This window comes from Mirounga angustirostris, unplaced genomic scaffold (assembly GCF_029215605.1).
Source record: "Mirounga angustirostris isolate CCGP_5_RB_7025 unplaced genomic scaffold, mMirAng1.0.hap1 SCAF_7, whole genome shotgun sequence".
Lineage (NCBI taxonomy): Eukaryota > Metazoa > Chordata > Mammalia > Carnivora > Phocidae > Mirounga > Mirounga angustirostris.
Genome location: NW_026991715.1, coordinates 23,528,072 through 23,544,697, shown reverse-complemented (window position 1 = coordinate 23,544,697; position 16,626 = coordinate 23,528,072). Strand labels below are relative to the sequence as shown.

The following is a 16,626-nucleotide window of genomic DNA, read 5'->3' as shown; positions in this document are numbered from 1 at the left end:
TCGTATTAACTGTGCCTTCTCAGATGTGGACGAGTGTGAAATTGGTGCTCACAACTGCGACATGCACGCCTCCTGTCTCAACGTCCCAGGAAGCTTCAAGTGCAGTTGCAGAGAAGGCTGGGTTGGAAATGGCATCAAATGTATTGGTGAGTTTGCAGATGTGAACGTCCTTTGCGAAGACACAAAATTCTTTGAGGCTCTTCGCGCAGTCCTTAACACACGTACTTGAATAGGAATATGCCCTTGTCTTTCATTTATTCTCTTGAAAATCCAAGACTATCTTTAGTTGCAAGGTAATTCCTGCCGAAGAGTTTCCTTTAACCTTGGCATAAATTATCACATCACAGCAGTATGCCTTGGCATCTGCTTTTTAATGTGTTGTTGTTCAGTAAAAATTATTTGATGTGTAGCCAGAAGTCCAAACAGATGTATGATGAAAAATGACTAATGTGTTTTTCCAGTCTTTTCACACAGAAATCAGTGAGACTTAAAACCCAGTGTAACACGTGAAGGAAATGGAAAGGTTTTATCAGATAATCTGAGTCTGTACCTGGTCAGTACCAGCTTCTTCATAGAAAATAGAATTCCTCTTCCAGAGAAAGCAAAAGGTTTTGCTGGATTCCAGGAGGTGTGACTGGGACAGAGGAGACTGGAAGGAAGGGCAGTTGCCGTTCTCCAGGCTTTTGAGTTGCTGAGCTGGGGTCTCCTAAGTCTGTCCTGGCTGTGAGGTGGGGGGGTGGAGGGGCTGTCTGTCACCTTCGCGGCTACACATACTGCTGCTTAACTGTTGTGCATGCTCTACCAACAAAGCATTGTTCCAGCTGATTAGAATTACCCAGGCCAACTTAAAATAGAAAATAAAACAAGCTCGACTGACCTCCCCAGGATTACTCGCTAAAACCTTGTAAGCCAGCAGTAAGCATTGAAGGGGAGAGCCTTAAGATCTGTTAACAATATTGTCAGTTAACTGGAGTATACTCTCTTGGCCGTTCAGTTGTTTTATACTTGTCTAATGTGTAGGAGCTGACTGTGAATAGAAACGATCATACTTTCCAAATAACTTTGCTAAGTAACGTTCCCTGATGGCATTATTCAGTTCACTTAGCTACCCAGTTCTGGTCTGGCCGTCACTCCTATCATTAATCTCACAGGGGTTTTTTTTTCAGCCATATCCCCCATTCCTATTTTCTGGCCCCATATTTTCTCTTTTCTAGTCTTCCCCTTTTTGTCCTTGTCCATCCATCACTCTGGCCAACTACTGCAGACTACAAAAGATTCAACTGTGTTCAAGTACTTCTACTCCAAAACATCGTGCAAATTCATTCTCTTCTTTCCATGTCCATCCCCCTGCTCTACTCTCAGCCATTCTCCCTCCCTCCCCGCGCCGCCCCCCCCCACCCCCCGCCCCCCGTCTCTGCCTCTCTCTGAGGCAAAAAGAACATCCTCAAGTGTCTGCTCATTGCCTTGCTGGTCCTTTAGTCTGTTCTCCACATAGCAGCCAGACAGATCTTTTAACCCATGAATCTGATCTCTTTAAATTATCATTGGAATCCTCAAATTGAGGATAAAATGTAGCTTCCTTCCCGTGGTTTACACGAGCCTGCAGCCTCCTCCCATAGCTCTCCAGCTTCAGCTTCCATCAGTCCCAGCTCCTATGTTCTGTCATTCTGGCTCCTCCGGTGTCTTTTATCACATGGAGCTCTTTTCCTCCTCAGCATCTCTAAATGTGCTGTTCCCTAGGGAATAAATACTGTTCCCTGCTTCTGGACAGCACACTAATTCCGACTCATCATTCCGGTGTGAAGTTCACTGAGAGCTCCTTCCCCAGGGGGACCCTTCTTCGTTCCTGCAGCCCAGATGAGAGGCCCGCTTTATTCCCTTTTCTTCATGGAACATACAACCTATTTGACATAGCCAATATTTCTTTGTTTAGCTTGTGTCATTTCTACTAGGCTAGACTCTGCAAGATCAAGAATCAGATCTTGTTTTCCTCATCTGTTAAAGGAACTTGAAAACTCTTTGCTAATTATCCTGCTCTGAAATTCAGTCCCTGAGTTTAGAAATTGACCCTTTTTTAGGGATAAAGGAACCAGTGATCACGTCTGTGCCCCGTGGAATTCATGGAAATCTAGCACCGATTTACCTTTTAACCATTAAAATTCTAGCTTATTAGATATCTCACAAATACTTTTATTAATCATTTTAGCCCCTGTTTGTAGAACGAACATTTTGGATTGTGGGTCTGAGATCTTAGAGAATTAGAATTGTGACCTTACAAGTAAACTAAAACAAATCCCACTTGTCCACTGTACACTTAAATTAAGACCAATGAAAATCTGTCTGTGTGTTTAAAGGTTCTGTTTTCGTTTCTGAACTTGATCGCTCTGTTCTCTTGGCATGCAGATCTGGATGAATGTTCGAACGGAACCCACCAGTGTAGCATCAATGCTCAGTGTGTAAATACCCCGGGCTCCTACCGATGTGCCTGCTCTGAAGGGTTCACTGGAGATGGCTTTACCTGCTCAGGTGGGTGAGAGTCCTCAGGTGTGCTCTGGCATGGTTTTCATGGAACACTCCATAAGCTTGCCCTCTTTAAAGAAAACTGTAGTTAAAGGGGGTGGGAATTCCCATTCCAATTTTTATTACGAAATAAGTGACATGAGGGAAAACTATTCGTGTCTTAGGATACAATATACGTTGCACCCAGTCGCTACTGGTTCATGTGCTCATCAGCATCTCAGGTCGTCACATGGTGTTGAAAGGATGAAATGAAATCACACAAGTGAAGGGTTTAGGAAAACACATCCTAAGAGTTCAATAAACATTAGCTGCAACTGAGCTGCTCTTCGTTTTGCATTCCTTGAGAATAAGACATCTCCTTATTATACTTCAATGAATGACTGCATCAGCTTGCTGGACTTAAAGTATGATGCTTTTAAGATTGTGGAGATTGGTGTTTTCAGTTGAATTTCAGCACATACTTTAAACCCCCAATTAAAAGACAGACTCAATAATTTTTGTCTAATTACTGACATCAAAAACACCGACTCATCACTTTCAGATGCTTCTTTAAGAAAACATGCTTATTTAATATTTAAAGCTTCCTTACTTTTCAGTCTTAGCTTACTGCACCTTTCTTTGCATTTCTCTACAACAGGGTATGAAGGAAAGGGCGTGGCCTTGGTGTCGCGTGCACCTGCACTTAGATGCAGGCCCAGCCACAGAAGCTGCTCTGAGCTTCAGGTTCTTCCTCTTCTGACCCTCACAGGGCTGGTGAACTAAACGAAAACGTGCTCGACAGGCAGCTAGCCCTCTACCTGGCAGATATTAGGCCCTCCATAAACATTGCTTTCTGCACTACCCCCTTTTTCAATTTGATAGGATTATATAAATGGTCTGTGAATCCTGCTCATTTGCGTAATTAAGAGAGAAGTATTTTAATACAGTTGTAGTGACATGAAAAAACTCTCATAGAGTAGCTCTGATTTGCTTAAACATTCATTGTTCATAGTGACAAAACAAGTTGTTCGTTCACTTGAAAACATTATAATCTTAGAAGAGACACCCTTTTAAGATTAATTTCAGTGTTCTTAGTCATCTGTCGGTGATGTTGGTATAATACTGATGCATCAAGTTGGCATGACAGAACTAAGATCCGAGAGACACCTGCCCTCCTCCTGTTAATCGGGTGATGATGGAATGTCAGGTTTAGGCTAAACAGCTCTGTTAGCCAGTTGTATATGCTTGTTTAGGGAACATGACTGGGTATCGGTTCATGTTCGTGAGCGCCAGCTCAAGCCGGTGAAGCCGTGTCACGATGCGGGGAACTCAACAGAGATGTCATCTGCTTCTCCCACAGATGTCGATGAGTGCGCAGAAAACATCAACCTCTGCGAAAACGGGCAGTGCCTCAACGTCCCGGGTGCCTATCGCTGTGAGTGCGAGATGGGCTTCACTCCAGCCTCTGACAGCAGGTCCTGCCAAGGTGGGTCCCTGCGACTCCAGCTCGTTGCCAAGCTGGATCAGCTCCAGCACACGCAACCACAAAAAGGGCTGGAACGGGCTCCACCTGGAAGCAGAATACACAGCACATGCTGTACATATAAAAGTCATTCGTTTAAGCATGGATTATTCTGCCGAATGAATAATGATGAAGGCGGCTTTCATCTCTTATGAAGTTTTCCTGGCCAGGAGCCAACAGTTGGAAGTTTGGCTCATTCCTTTTTTTTTTTTTTCTTTTTAACCATTTCTCTTTTTTTTATTACTAAATGAATGACATGTGGAAAAACTATTCAGCTTTTTAAACATAGGAGATGCTATCTCCCCCAATCACTGCTACGTAATGTGTTTACGAAAACCTCAGTAGCTTGTGTTTTACCTTCATGTTTTACCTTCATGTTTCAGTCTGCCATCTGTCTGTCTATCTGTCTGGGACTGGAAGTTCTTCCCGGGAACTCATCAAGGCCTGCACCTTTTGCCTAAGAGCAGTGTGTCCTTCCCTTAACTGGTGACATCATCCCTCTTTCCTAGAAATGAGACTTGTGACTAGTGCCATAGCTCTCCAAGAAAAAGAATGGGGATTTCCTCTCAGAGACTCAGTTTGCTTTATATATCGTTTGGGTCATCACTGTGTTCATTTGGAGTCCATGCAAATACAGATGAAGAAAAGAAAAAGATTAAAAACAATTAAGGAACCAGAAGGCTTTAACAAAACTAGTGATTCATAGAAAACTTTTAAAAAGGTAACTCAGGCTAAGTGCTGGGCAAAGATAAAATTAAACCAGATTACCGGCTCTCCCTACTAGCATCTAATCAAATGAACAGAAATGGCAAATATCAGCCTACACACACACACACACAGTTCACCAGTGGCGACCAGACAAAAACAAATCAGACCATCTAGAATGGCTCAGAATAGAGCCTCTCTCCATCTTACTACCTGAAGTGGCACTGAAGGAAGAAGGTGTGCTTAAAAGGTCATGGAAGTTTCAATACATACCCACCAATTTTTAGAGAATCAGACCAAGAGAATGAATAGTAAACCCTGGGGAAGATGATACTGGAAACCGAAAGCATTCATGCTTCGACAATGATCTGTTAGATGGAGCAGAATCTAATGCATCTCATAAAGGCCACTGTAGAGTGAGCTTCATTTTTTTCCCCTGGTCCTGATTTCATGTAAGCACCAAAGTTAATTAGTAAAAAATGTGAGTCAATGTGGTTTTGGGTTTACATGATTTATTACTCATTTCGACTTGACAAGAGTTGGTAGGAAAAGGAACAAGTCAGCAGTAGCCAGGTACTTTGGCCAACATAAAATTTCAAAAAATTAGTTCTTTGTGCCTAATAATTTCCCCTCCATAATCCTACTCCTTGATCTGCGGCCTTGGCCCTTCCAGAACTTCTCCCCAGGCCTTCCCTGAGGTGATGCTAGGTAGTTTGTGTTCACTGTATGTACTTCATGTGTTGGTTTTTCAGTGTGTCATTGCCAGGGAGGGCAACGTCTCCTGCCAGGAGAAGGAAGAGGGGCACACAAGTAATTCATCCTCAGTGAGACCCTGCCCCACTTAGACAGATGCCAAATTTTGAGATCCCAAAATGTAATTCCATGGTTCTGCCTCTTTCTCCTTGATGTTGTCTTATCTTTCCCCACAGGTTCTGTCTCATTTAGACAGTTTCTCCTGTATTCACTAATTTGATTTCTTGAGACCCTCACATCTGATAACATACTCTGAACTGACTGTCTGATCAACATTTTCCACTCAGCCTCTACTTCTCACCACAAATTCTCAGAGTTTCTTTAGAGCCCCAAAACTTGCCGCATTTGGCCGTTTCCCAACATTCTCCACAAAAATGAGAGACTACAAAACCTGGAGGAAGCCCCTCAGGAACAGGCTAGGACTCCATCATCAGTGGAGTAAACACGGATACAGACCATTTGGTGTCATGTGTGGAGAGAGAAGAGAGGCCAGGTGCATCAGCAGAAGAGCACATAGCTTCCCATTTTCATCCTCACTCCTTCCCACCTTAGGCTAACAGAATAGCAGCTTTAATGAAATCCATATCCCAACTTGTCTTCCGAATAACGCCCAGATAAGGAGGGGGGTATGTCCAGATACTCTATCTAAACTGTTCCAGAGTATGTAAAAACTCATAAAAGGGCTGACCAAGTAGCATGTACACAAGTTGAAAGTAAGGAACGGCAAGCTTGCAGGTGCCGTGTGGAACAACAGTAAAAGAATACACAAAAAGGAGAGAACCAACCCAGAGTAGAAGCAAATCACCCAAGGAATGAAAGCAGATTTCCCACAGGGACTTTGTGCCATAGATGACTTTAATGTGAGCATAAATATGAGTGAACAAGTTCAAAGAGATTATAGAAGCAAGAAAAGACAAAAGGCAAAAGGGGAAATTGCAGAGCTATGGGAAACAAACACAGCAAAATTAGAGACCTATTCAATAGAAGCAGCAGAGAATAGGAAAGACACAGGTAAAAACGTAATGAGCAGCATAGAGAATGAACAAAAAGAGGTGGACAGAAAAGTCAAAGGGAGAGGGGGAGGAACTTAGCACTGTGAGAGAAAAACAAAGACCGTAAAAGGAAGTATTATTGGTGTCTCTGAAGTAGAGAGCCCAAAAGAAATGAATAGAAAAAAGTATTGAACAGCCAAACATTTCCCCAAAATGGAAGAAAGCACTGAATGTTAGAGAAAAAGGTAAATCATAAGACCAGAGACTTAGCCTTATTACTTTTGTTGACTTAAGCCGTAGAGAAGGATTCTTCAGGCTCTAGATGGAAAAGGAACGTCGTGAACAAAACCAAAACATTCAATACCAGAAGACACGAGAATGAGGCCCACAGAATCCTGAGGACACTTATGAAGATGTTCTACCTCAGCAGTTAGTCAGTTATGAAAACAATAGGCGTATTCTCACATGTGAAATAATGCACACAGAAAACACCTGTGGGCCCTCCCTTCTTGGGGAAAAAAAACTTAGCCGTGCGACACCATTCGAGAGAGAAATGTAGGAGTTGCAGTAAAAGCCTTACTGATTCCTTTAAGAATCAGTACTAGATACTTTAGAGATTATGGTAAATGCCATAAACATTGAAAAAGTGAAAATTATAGAAATAACAAAAATGAGTGGGAAGCATATGTGAATGCTAATTTTCTTATAATTCATGGCACAGAAGTCATTAATACTGTCTCGAAATTATATTTGAATTTTGACATAAGGGGAAAAGAGCATCAGTTTTTAGTGTTTTTCATCAATTCTTAACATTAGAAAGTATCAGAAACTACGGAGATAAAAACAAATTGATCTTTTGCATAGAAATTTTTTCAGCTTCACTCTGCTTTTGCCACCTTATTTGTGTATTATTTTCTTTGTTTTCTATTTGCTATCCACACTTTTCTGTATTGTTTGAATTTCTGAGTATGCATCAATTAAGACAAAAACAAGACCGTATTCTGAAATACTTTCACTTGTGTCAACAAGTATCACATTATTTAAATGGAAGTTATTTCTAATAAAGTTCATTTAAAAGTAAAATGCACACGAAGAGGGCTGATAATACAGTTCCATTTTCACTTCTCGATTAACACCATTCAATTATAAATTAGTTTAATGAGTCTCACTTACTCATTTGCATAAAGAGAATAACTGTGTTTATAGCCTCAACACAAGAAAAGACACATTGATACATCAGTTGATCTTCTAAACAAAGTTTGGACCACACTTGAAATCTAATATAGTTGAAACTCATTCTTTCTTAACTATGATGAATGACCAGCAGACCTTTTAAACTTCATACGTAACGGTCTCTCAATAGCATGTTAGCCTGACTGTTCTCGTCTGCCCTAAAATGCCACACCCGCTCTGCCTTCTCAGAGTTTGAGGTCATTTGTGTACAGAAATGTCCATCTTCTTCCTGCAAATAGAAGTATAGATTATTTCTACAGCTGGACACACACATAGATGCCTTCATTTTCATATGCATGAGGAGGGGTAACTTCTCCCTTACTGACCGAACTAAAGCTTCATGGAAGAGTTTCATAAGCCAAATTTATGACTTCAATTCAATGGAGACATTTTAATGAAATTTGTAAGAACGTAGAGCAATGGTTGATCTTATTACATGCTATTAGAAAAAATTATTTCCCTGTTTAAAACTAAGTTTATGGTAACAGATTATTAGATTGTAGAATAAGAAGAAGTTTTTTAAAAAGGTAAATAATTTTAATGATATCTTTAATATTTAAAATATGCTCTATACTTTGTATGTTATGGATGTTTATAAAACATGTTTGTACTAAGTTATCTTAGAATTTGTATGTTATGGATGTTTATAAAACATGTTTGTACTAAGAATCTTAGAATTTGTTTTTATGTTTAATTTTTTACAGTCTCATGCCATTGACATGTTCATATTTGGTTTTTTATTTTTATGCCTCAGGCAAATTCTTTCTTTTTTAAAAGCATAGTATAACCCAAGACAGTTAGTTAAAATGCTCAGTAAAATAAAATATTTCTTTTAGACCTTTGTTCCATAGATGAACATTAGTTGTTTGCCATTTATGTGGTCTACCTAGTCAAAGACAAAGAAAATTTTTTACTACATAAAAACATCTGGGGAGACAGAAAAAATTTTTTTTTATTCTTATGTTAATCCCCATACATTACATCATTAGTTTTAGATGTAGTGTTCCATGATTCATTGTTTGTGCATAACAGCCAGTGCTCCATGCAGAACGTGCCCTCCTCAATACCCATCACCAGGCTAACCCATCCTCCCACCCCCCTCCCCTCTAGAACCCTCAGTTTGTTTTTCAGAGTCCATCGTCTCTCATGGTTCGAGACAGAAAAAATTTATTAATGTGATATAAATTAAATCAAAATGTCTTTGTACAGAAGAGATGATTATTTTTTTTAATCCTCAGATATTGATGAGTGCTCCTTCCAAAATATTTGTGTGTTTGGAACATGTAATAATTTGCCTGGAATGTTTCATTGTATCTGTGATGATGGCTATGAATTGGACAGAACCGGAGGGAACTGCACAGGTATGGCCAGTAAAGGGTTTGATTGGGTTCTTATTAGTTGAGGTGACTATTTTGTGCAAAGTATAAAAATTCCTCAAATTTCTGCTCAGACCTCTGCTTAGCCTGCTTTATACCTTATGTAATTTTTTGGAAAAAAAATTACATTCTGACACATTTATTTTTAACTATGGAATTGGTATATTTTATATAAATAACTTAATATAAAATATCTAACATGAAACTAGGAAACTGTTTCTTTGTATAAATGTATATAGTGCTTGTGTATGTACATAAGTATATACATCATTGTAGTTAAGCAGATGGTAACATTTTTTCTTCTTCAGAATCCCAACATCTAATTATTATTTATTAAAGATATTAAATGATAACTATCCTGAGTACCATGTGGTTGATCTGTGGAACCTGTTGTAGGTCTATACAAGGATTTGATCTCTATTCCACTGTGCTGAGGCCTTGCCAAAGATCTTTAATAACTTGCAAAGATTCCACCAAATTCTTAGAAACAGCCATGTGCAGAGAGAAAGTAAAGATGCTAATATGGGCATTTTAAATGCTTTTCCTAGATATTGATGAGTGTGCGGATCCCATAAACTGTGTGAATGGCCTATGTGTCAACACTCCTGGTCGCTACGAGTGTAACTGCCCCCCGGATTTCCAGCTGAACCCCACTGGTGTGGGTTGTGTTGGTAAGTGAAACAAATAGAACTACGTAGAGTTAAATACCCACACTTTCATGGTAGTGCACTGGGGTGAGTGTTTGCTATAATTAATTTGAAAACAAAATTGTCCTTTCCCTTAACAAACTCCAGATTACCAATATATATATATGGTTACTCTTGTCACGTTTACCTTCCAAGAGAAAGAGAGGAATCAGAGAAGGAGCAATCGCATCGATCGCAAAGTGGCTCTCAACCCTAGCTACACAGTAAAATCCCATTTGGAACCGTAAAAATCTGCTGATGACTGCTTCATGCCCAGAAATTGAGTCATTGGCACTTCAGTATTGCTTAAAAACTTTGTTGAAGCAAAGGCTACAGACAGGCTGCTGATAGAAGGGAGTACTGCAAAAGTGAACAAACATAATGAGCGAACGCCCAAAGTCTTTAGTAACAAGAATAAATCAAAACAACTATGTAACTATCACTTTATGCCTAACAGACTGACAAAACTTCAGCAACCTGGATGATGTAAAGTGTTGGTAGGAACATGGACCTCAAAGGGCCCTCTGTTCTCCAGGTAGAAGTGAAGATCAGGGTAGCCTTGCAGAGAATATTCTTGGACAATGGTACCCAAATTAACTGTCAGCATATCATCAACTTAGGTTTTGAGTTTCTCTGTAGAGCCGTTCTGTTTGTGTGGATTGATATTTCGTGGCCTTATTTTTTTCTTAGAGGTCTTCCAAAGGATGGAGACTCATTCTATCTCACAAATACTCTAATGGCCCATTAGACCCTCCTCTGAGTCTAAGATGCAGTATGAGATGTTGGTGATCTTATTTTCTATTTGCCATTTTATTATTATAGGTTTTATTTCATCATTACTTATCAGTTAGGTCCAATGATGCTAAAAACAAAGATAAAAATAATAAAGTGGAAAATCATGCCATCACCCAGAAGGTTTGACGTAATAGTGAAAAAAATGTCACCGTTTTGTAATCTTCAGTTTTCTTACTGTGTTGTGTGGTTCAGGGGGTGGCATCATCTTCCAAGAAGGTATGAAAGGACACTGGAGACACTATATTTGGAATCTTCTTTAAGCATGTATTGAACACAGTTGAGAGTTCAGAAGTTTTCACTTTCTGGCCATATGGTGGAGAGAAGAAAATAGGGTGTGAAAAACATTTCCCAGGTGTCAGATGGATCGGGAGATGAATGGAACATAGACTCCAGTCTAGATTCCAATGATGGTGAAATCGATCATAGAAGCCAAATGCCGGGCTGCTGCTAGTCTTCAGAGACCAACCTCCTAGAAGAGATTTTTCAAATTCAAGAGTCAAAGAGTGAGTGAATAGTAGACTTCTGTAGACAGAGAAAATACGGTCTTCTCGTCTCTTAGTAGGAAGAACCTCAGCATGCAGTATTTGACAAGCACCTGAGTCATCCCTCCCAGGTCTCTTTATTCTTTTATACCCTAAGTGTAATTGATTTGGTTCATAAGTGGGCTAATGATGAAGGTGCAGGTATTTAGACAAAGGTTATTAAAAGGAAATATGGGATGTAGAAAAATCACTGGGCTGGTTATCCTATCTGGTATTGATAAATCTACAAATGAAATTTTTTTTTTTTTAATTTGTGGAGCAAACAGCTGTCCTCTCATCATCAAAATGAGGACCTGTCACAGTTTTCAAAAATGTCTTCAGATGTTGTGTATTAATGATACAAGAAAAAGAACCTAAGAAGTAATGATAAGTTAGAAGCCATTAGAGATGTGTTTGAAATGTGTAATCAGCTTTTGCAAAATGAATCTGTTTCAGGTTCATGCATGGCAGCCAATGGGCAGGTAATTGTGTTCATAGGACCATCTCAGACATGTATCTCTCCAAGACCAAGAAAATTTGGTCCAAAACCAAGAAAATCGGGAATAAAAATTTGAATTAGAGATGATTAAATTGTTACTAGAATTTCTAGTGAAGTTGTTTCACTGTGCCTTTTTTTCCTGTAAATTATTCTCAAAGTTATTATAAAAAATTGGAAAGTTCCATTGGATGCAGATGGTAAATGACAGTAACTATATTTCCTGACACTGAGGCCTAAGAATATGGAAACTCTGTGAACCAGCAGTTTCTCCCCTGTCTCTAGACAGCAGAGAAAGGAACTGACAGGCCCATGCACAGACATGGGTAAAGACATTAACTGCCACAGTACTTGGTAGCAGGGACTTAGAAACCATTTCTGGAGAGTAGACGGATTTAAAATGACAATTGGGCACCCTACAGAGTTGACAGATTGCATATAATAAAAATGGAATGAGATCTGTGACAAAATACCATTTATGTAAATTTAAAATGTGCTCATGGAAACAAAAATACTCATTTTATAAGAACACAGACAAAAGAAGATATGATTAAACACATTCAGATGGTTGGGTAGGGGATGAGGATAAGAGAGAGAGTGGGGCAGGGGGCGGGAGGAAGCATGAATGAATGCAAACTTAGTAAGAACAGAACCAAGACTTAGCTCATCTCTCTGCACCTGAGATTCAGCAACAAAAAACAAAATGAAAAAAAAGAGAGAGAGAAAAATAAAATAAAATAATTAAAAGTTGTCCAAATGATTCTCATGTGCATCCAGGTATGAAAACTACATATTGTAGGCCATACTAAGGACTTGAAATATTACTCTGACTGAGAAGGTGAGCCATTGGAAATACTTCTGAAGGGATATTCTGGGTATGGTGGGGAAAGTCGACTGTCGTCAGGTCAAGGACTGAAGTGAAGAGCTGAGTTAGGAAGCCGTTGCAGTGGTCCAGGAGAGAGGTGGCCGTGGCTTGGTTCATGTTCACGGAGGCAGTGGTGAGGGGTCACGTTCCAGATATGGAAGTGACCGACTTTATTACTGGATTGAATACGGGATGACAGTAAGGAGTCAAAGACTGACCCCAAGGTTTAGGGCCTGAACAACTGAAAAAAAATGGAGCTGTGTTTATTGAAAATGCCAAAGACCCAAGAGAGGAGTGGAGTAGGTTTTTTATGTGGAGGAAGGAGGTACCAAGAGTTTGATTTTAGATGTGTTGACTTTAAAGTAACTATTGGATATCTAAGGGGAGAAATCAAACAGGCAACCAGCAGAACAGTGTAGGGTTCTGGGGAGAGATGAGAGACGGAACTGTACATTTGAGAGTTCTCAGCAAAAACACAGTATTTTAAAGTCATGGAACTGATGAGCTAGATGATAATTACGGGTAGAGACAAGGGAAAGACTGAAATTCTTTGGTATCTTAAGTATCTTCTCTAAAGTATCTTAAGTATCTTAAGTATTCTTCTTAAGGTCTTAAGTATCTTCTCTAAAGCTGTTACTGACTGCCTTTGCCCAAACTTCTCAAAGGTCTCTGTGCAAACAGAAATGAAACCAGATAATGGGGAAGAGAAGCAGGAGATGGAGTTATCGATATTTCTTTGATAGGATACACAGCTTTAAGTTGACTTCTGTGGGATTTTATTTCCATGATTGATAAACTCATGATATAGATTGATTATAACAAAAATTTCCTCCATTCCTATTAGTGAAGGCCCAAAAGTTCCCCAAATGAGCAGTTTCTCACATGGAAACTTGTTTAGTCTGTGGTCTATGTGGATTTCTAAACATAGGAAAGTCCATCTTTAATAATTCCTCCAACACAATCTTGAGGTGGCTCAAAGCAAGACGATTGTTTTGTGCTGGAGATGAAGAGGAACGTTTCACATTGGTGTGTGGGGTCTGAATTTCATCATTCGCGTGGCCGCTCTCCGAAAAGCAATTCTTCCTGGGGCATGGGCAGTTGTAAGCTCCTGTATTGCTCTGCAGACAACCGAGTGGGCAACTGCTACCTGAAGTTCGGGCCTCGAGGAGACGGAAGTCTGTCCTGCAACACCGAGATCGGGGTGGGCGTCAGCCGCTCCTCGTGCTGCTGTTCACTGGGGAAGGCCTGGGGGAACCCCTGCGAGACATGCCCTCCTGTCAACAGCAGTGAGTATGGCGCTGGGGAACAGAGTGGCAGCTGAAGACAAGGTGCCGTTTCTTCTTGCGCTGGGGGTGGGGGCAGCGGCGAGGCGGAAGAGCGTGACCTTGGACTGCTTGCAGTGATGATGCTGAAACGGGCCGAGAGTGTTTGATAGGAAAGGAATTGGAAATGCTCTCTTCTGATTGTTTTCCATGATACGATTAAAAAACAAACAAACAAACGATCAAACAAAAAAAAACACACACCACGATTGCTAACCCCAGTCCAGTGTGAATGGTGATGTTGTCAGTCCTCCTTGGGATCACAAATAAAGACCACTCCTGGTTCTTCTCAGGGATTGTTGTAGTTCAGGTTCATAGATGGGTTGTTCTCCTCAAGTCGGTCGTATTTTGTCTGCAGCTGAAACGTGCGTTCTGATACAGACACAGATGAAACTTTGGAATGGTTGAGTCTGTTTTTATTTACTAGCCAAAAAAGTTGTGATCTACATTGTCTGCTTTTGAAGCGTTTTTCTTTAATCAAAAACAAATGGTTTTGGTTATTCTGTTGTGTGTGTAATTTGTGAAGTAGTGACCTTACTTCCAGTAAAACGTAATACACACTTAAGTGTATTTGAAAGGGCGCTAAAGAATGCAGTTCACTCCTCTTAGATTGTGTTTTGAGTCTGGCAGCTGTAAGACGCTTCTTCCTTGCCTCTGCCCCTTTGACACTGGTGTTAAATCTCTTCTCTCTCGTTGTTTTGTAGCTGAGTATTATACCCTGTGTCCCGGAGGTGAGGGCTTCAGACCCAACCCCATCACAATCATCTTAGAAGGTGAGTGTACCTCTAATTGTCACCCAGACTTAAACAAGAGAAAGAGAAAAGCTGGTAGGAAAGTTAGCGTGGAGCAATCTAAACAAGATGATTTTGCAAAATGACAATGGGACAGCCAGTTACCAGGATGCTGAATAACCACTTGTAACTCGGTAAGATAGGACCCATGATGGTGATCGGATGTCTGATTGCTCTGCAGAGAAACTCTCTGTACCGTCATCCCCAGCCCACGTTAATCACTCTTCTTGGATTTTAGCAAATTTGCATGACAAAGCAAAAAAAAAATCCATGGTCAGAAGAAACCCAGGGCATAGAAGTCTGCGGGTCGTACAGCACACATTGGAGGGGGCTGTAAGAGTAACCCTGGTCTTTGATGGTGGTACTTGCTGTGAGTGAGCCGTCTCTCCTTCCGCAGATATCGATGAATGCCAGGAGTTACCGGGTCTCTGCCAGGGCGGAAACTGCATCAACACTTTCGGAAGCTTCCAGTGCGAGTGCCCACAGGGCTATTACCTCAGCGAGGAAACCCGCATCTGTGAAGGCGAGCTTCATGGACACCTTCGAGTCATTAGCTCTCTTTAGAACACAGTTACCGTCAGGCCTGGAGAAGATTCTTTCAAAGGATCTGTTAGCCTGGTTCATAGCTTTTACCTTGTCCTATCCATGCTGCTCAGTTGTACGGTGATAGATAAATTAATTTACAGCATAACTGCTGTAATTGACTATAATCTTTCTCTGAGTGCATGGGTTGATTATAAATGGGGAAAGCTGGATTAGTGTGAAAACATCAGTATCAAACAAGTTAGTAGTTCAAATATGGATAAGAGTTCTGTTTTACCTACGGAAAATAGGTAAACTGGAATGCAACGATTAAGTTACCGTTTTCCAGTAATTTTTAAATGTCAGGAGGCATCGTGTGAAGACGTTCAAAGATGATGCTGTTGCCTTTCTTGCTTCCATCCCCTCGCTTCTCCCTGTCTCCCCACTAGATGGGGAGCTTCTTGATGCAAGGCCCACATCTTAGTCATCTTTCTAGCTGTGAGTTCTAACTTAAGAGTCGTGGTGTTTATTTTTGGAATCAATGAACAAGTGTTTCTAAAAATGAACATTAAATGTGTTACTATAATTATTTCCATTATAACCTTTCCTTTGGAACACATTACATAAGTGTTTCTAGAAGAAATACGGCTTAATAAGGAGAATAAGCAGCAGCTGTGCTCCTTCTAGAATCCCCGAATGGCCGCTCATTGAAGGGAGCTATCCAGAGAAAGGCTTTCCTCAGGATCAGACCTGTAACTGCAGGGAACAAACTGATGGTTCCCAGAGGGGGGAAGTAGCACGATGGGTGAAGGGGCGTTCCGGTTACCGAATGAAGAGGCCGCGGAATAAAAGGTACAGCGTAAGGAATACAATCACCGATACCGTAATAGCGATGGAACGGGGCAGACGGTAGCTACACTTACGGAGAGCACAGCATAAGGTATAAACTTGTCCGATCACTAAGTTGTGGAGCCGAAACTAATGTGACCATGTACGTCAGCTCTTCCCAAATTGACAAAAAAGATAAAGGCTTTCCTAACTGCCTTCCGTTTAAAGTCGGCATTAAGCTTTAGTTTAAATGACAGAAGAGGACAGCAAGCGTTAAAGCACTTCCGTCGGAAGAATGTGAAATTTCAACTAAAATAATATATGGGTGCCTTTCATATTATTTTTGCCACTTCAGGAAAAAATTTCTTTTGGTCACCTGTATTTTTGAATATTGTTTTTTTTTCTCTCTCTCTTTTAAAGAAAGACTTTTTTGAATATTGGCTTTTTTTTTTCTCTTTTAAAGAAAGACTTTTTTTTTTTTAAGATTTTATTTATTTATTTGACAGAGAAAGACACAGCGAGAGAGGGAACACAAACGGGGAGTGGGAGAGGGAGAAGCAGACTCCCCGCCGAGCAGGGAGCCCAATGCGGGACTCGATCCCGGGACTCCAGGATCACGAACTGAGCCGAAGGCAGTCGCTTAACCAACTGAGCCACCCAGGCGCCCAAAGAAAGACTTTTTTGAATATTGGCTTTTTTTTTTTTCTCTTTTAAAAAAAG

The 16,626-nt window shown here is 40.5% G+C and overlaps 1 protein-coding gene across 1 annotated transcript in view; it reads left to right on the top strand.

The window, feature by feature from the left end:
* Window positions 1–16,626, top strand: part of FBN2 (fibrillin 2) — a 257,403-nt gene that overhangs the window by 190,562 nt on the left and 50,215 nt on the right. The window contains exons 32-39 of the mRNA XM_064595850.1: window positions 24–146; window positions 2,404–2,526; window positions 3,860–3,985; window positions 8,943–9,065; window positions 9,629–9,751; window positions 13,568–13,729; window positions 14,470–14,538; window positions 14,954–15,079. Of these exons, the coding sequence (XP_064451920.1) occupies window positions 24–146; window positions 2,404–2,526; window positions 3,860–3,985; window positions 8,943–9,065; window positions 9,629–9,751; window positions 13,568–13,729; window positions 14,470–14,538; window positions 14,954–15,079 (975 nt within the window). The remainder of the gene's footprint in view (window positions 1–23; window positions 147–2,403; window positions 2,527–3,859; window positions 3,986–8,942; window positions 9,066–9,628; window positions 9,752–13,567; window positions 13,730–14,469; window positions 14,539–14,953; window positions 15,080–16,626) is intronic.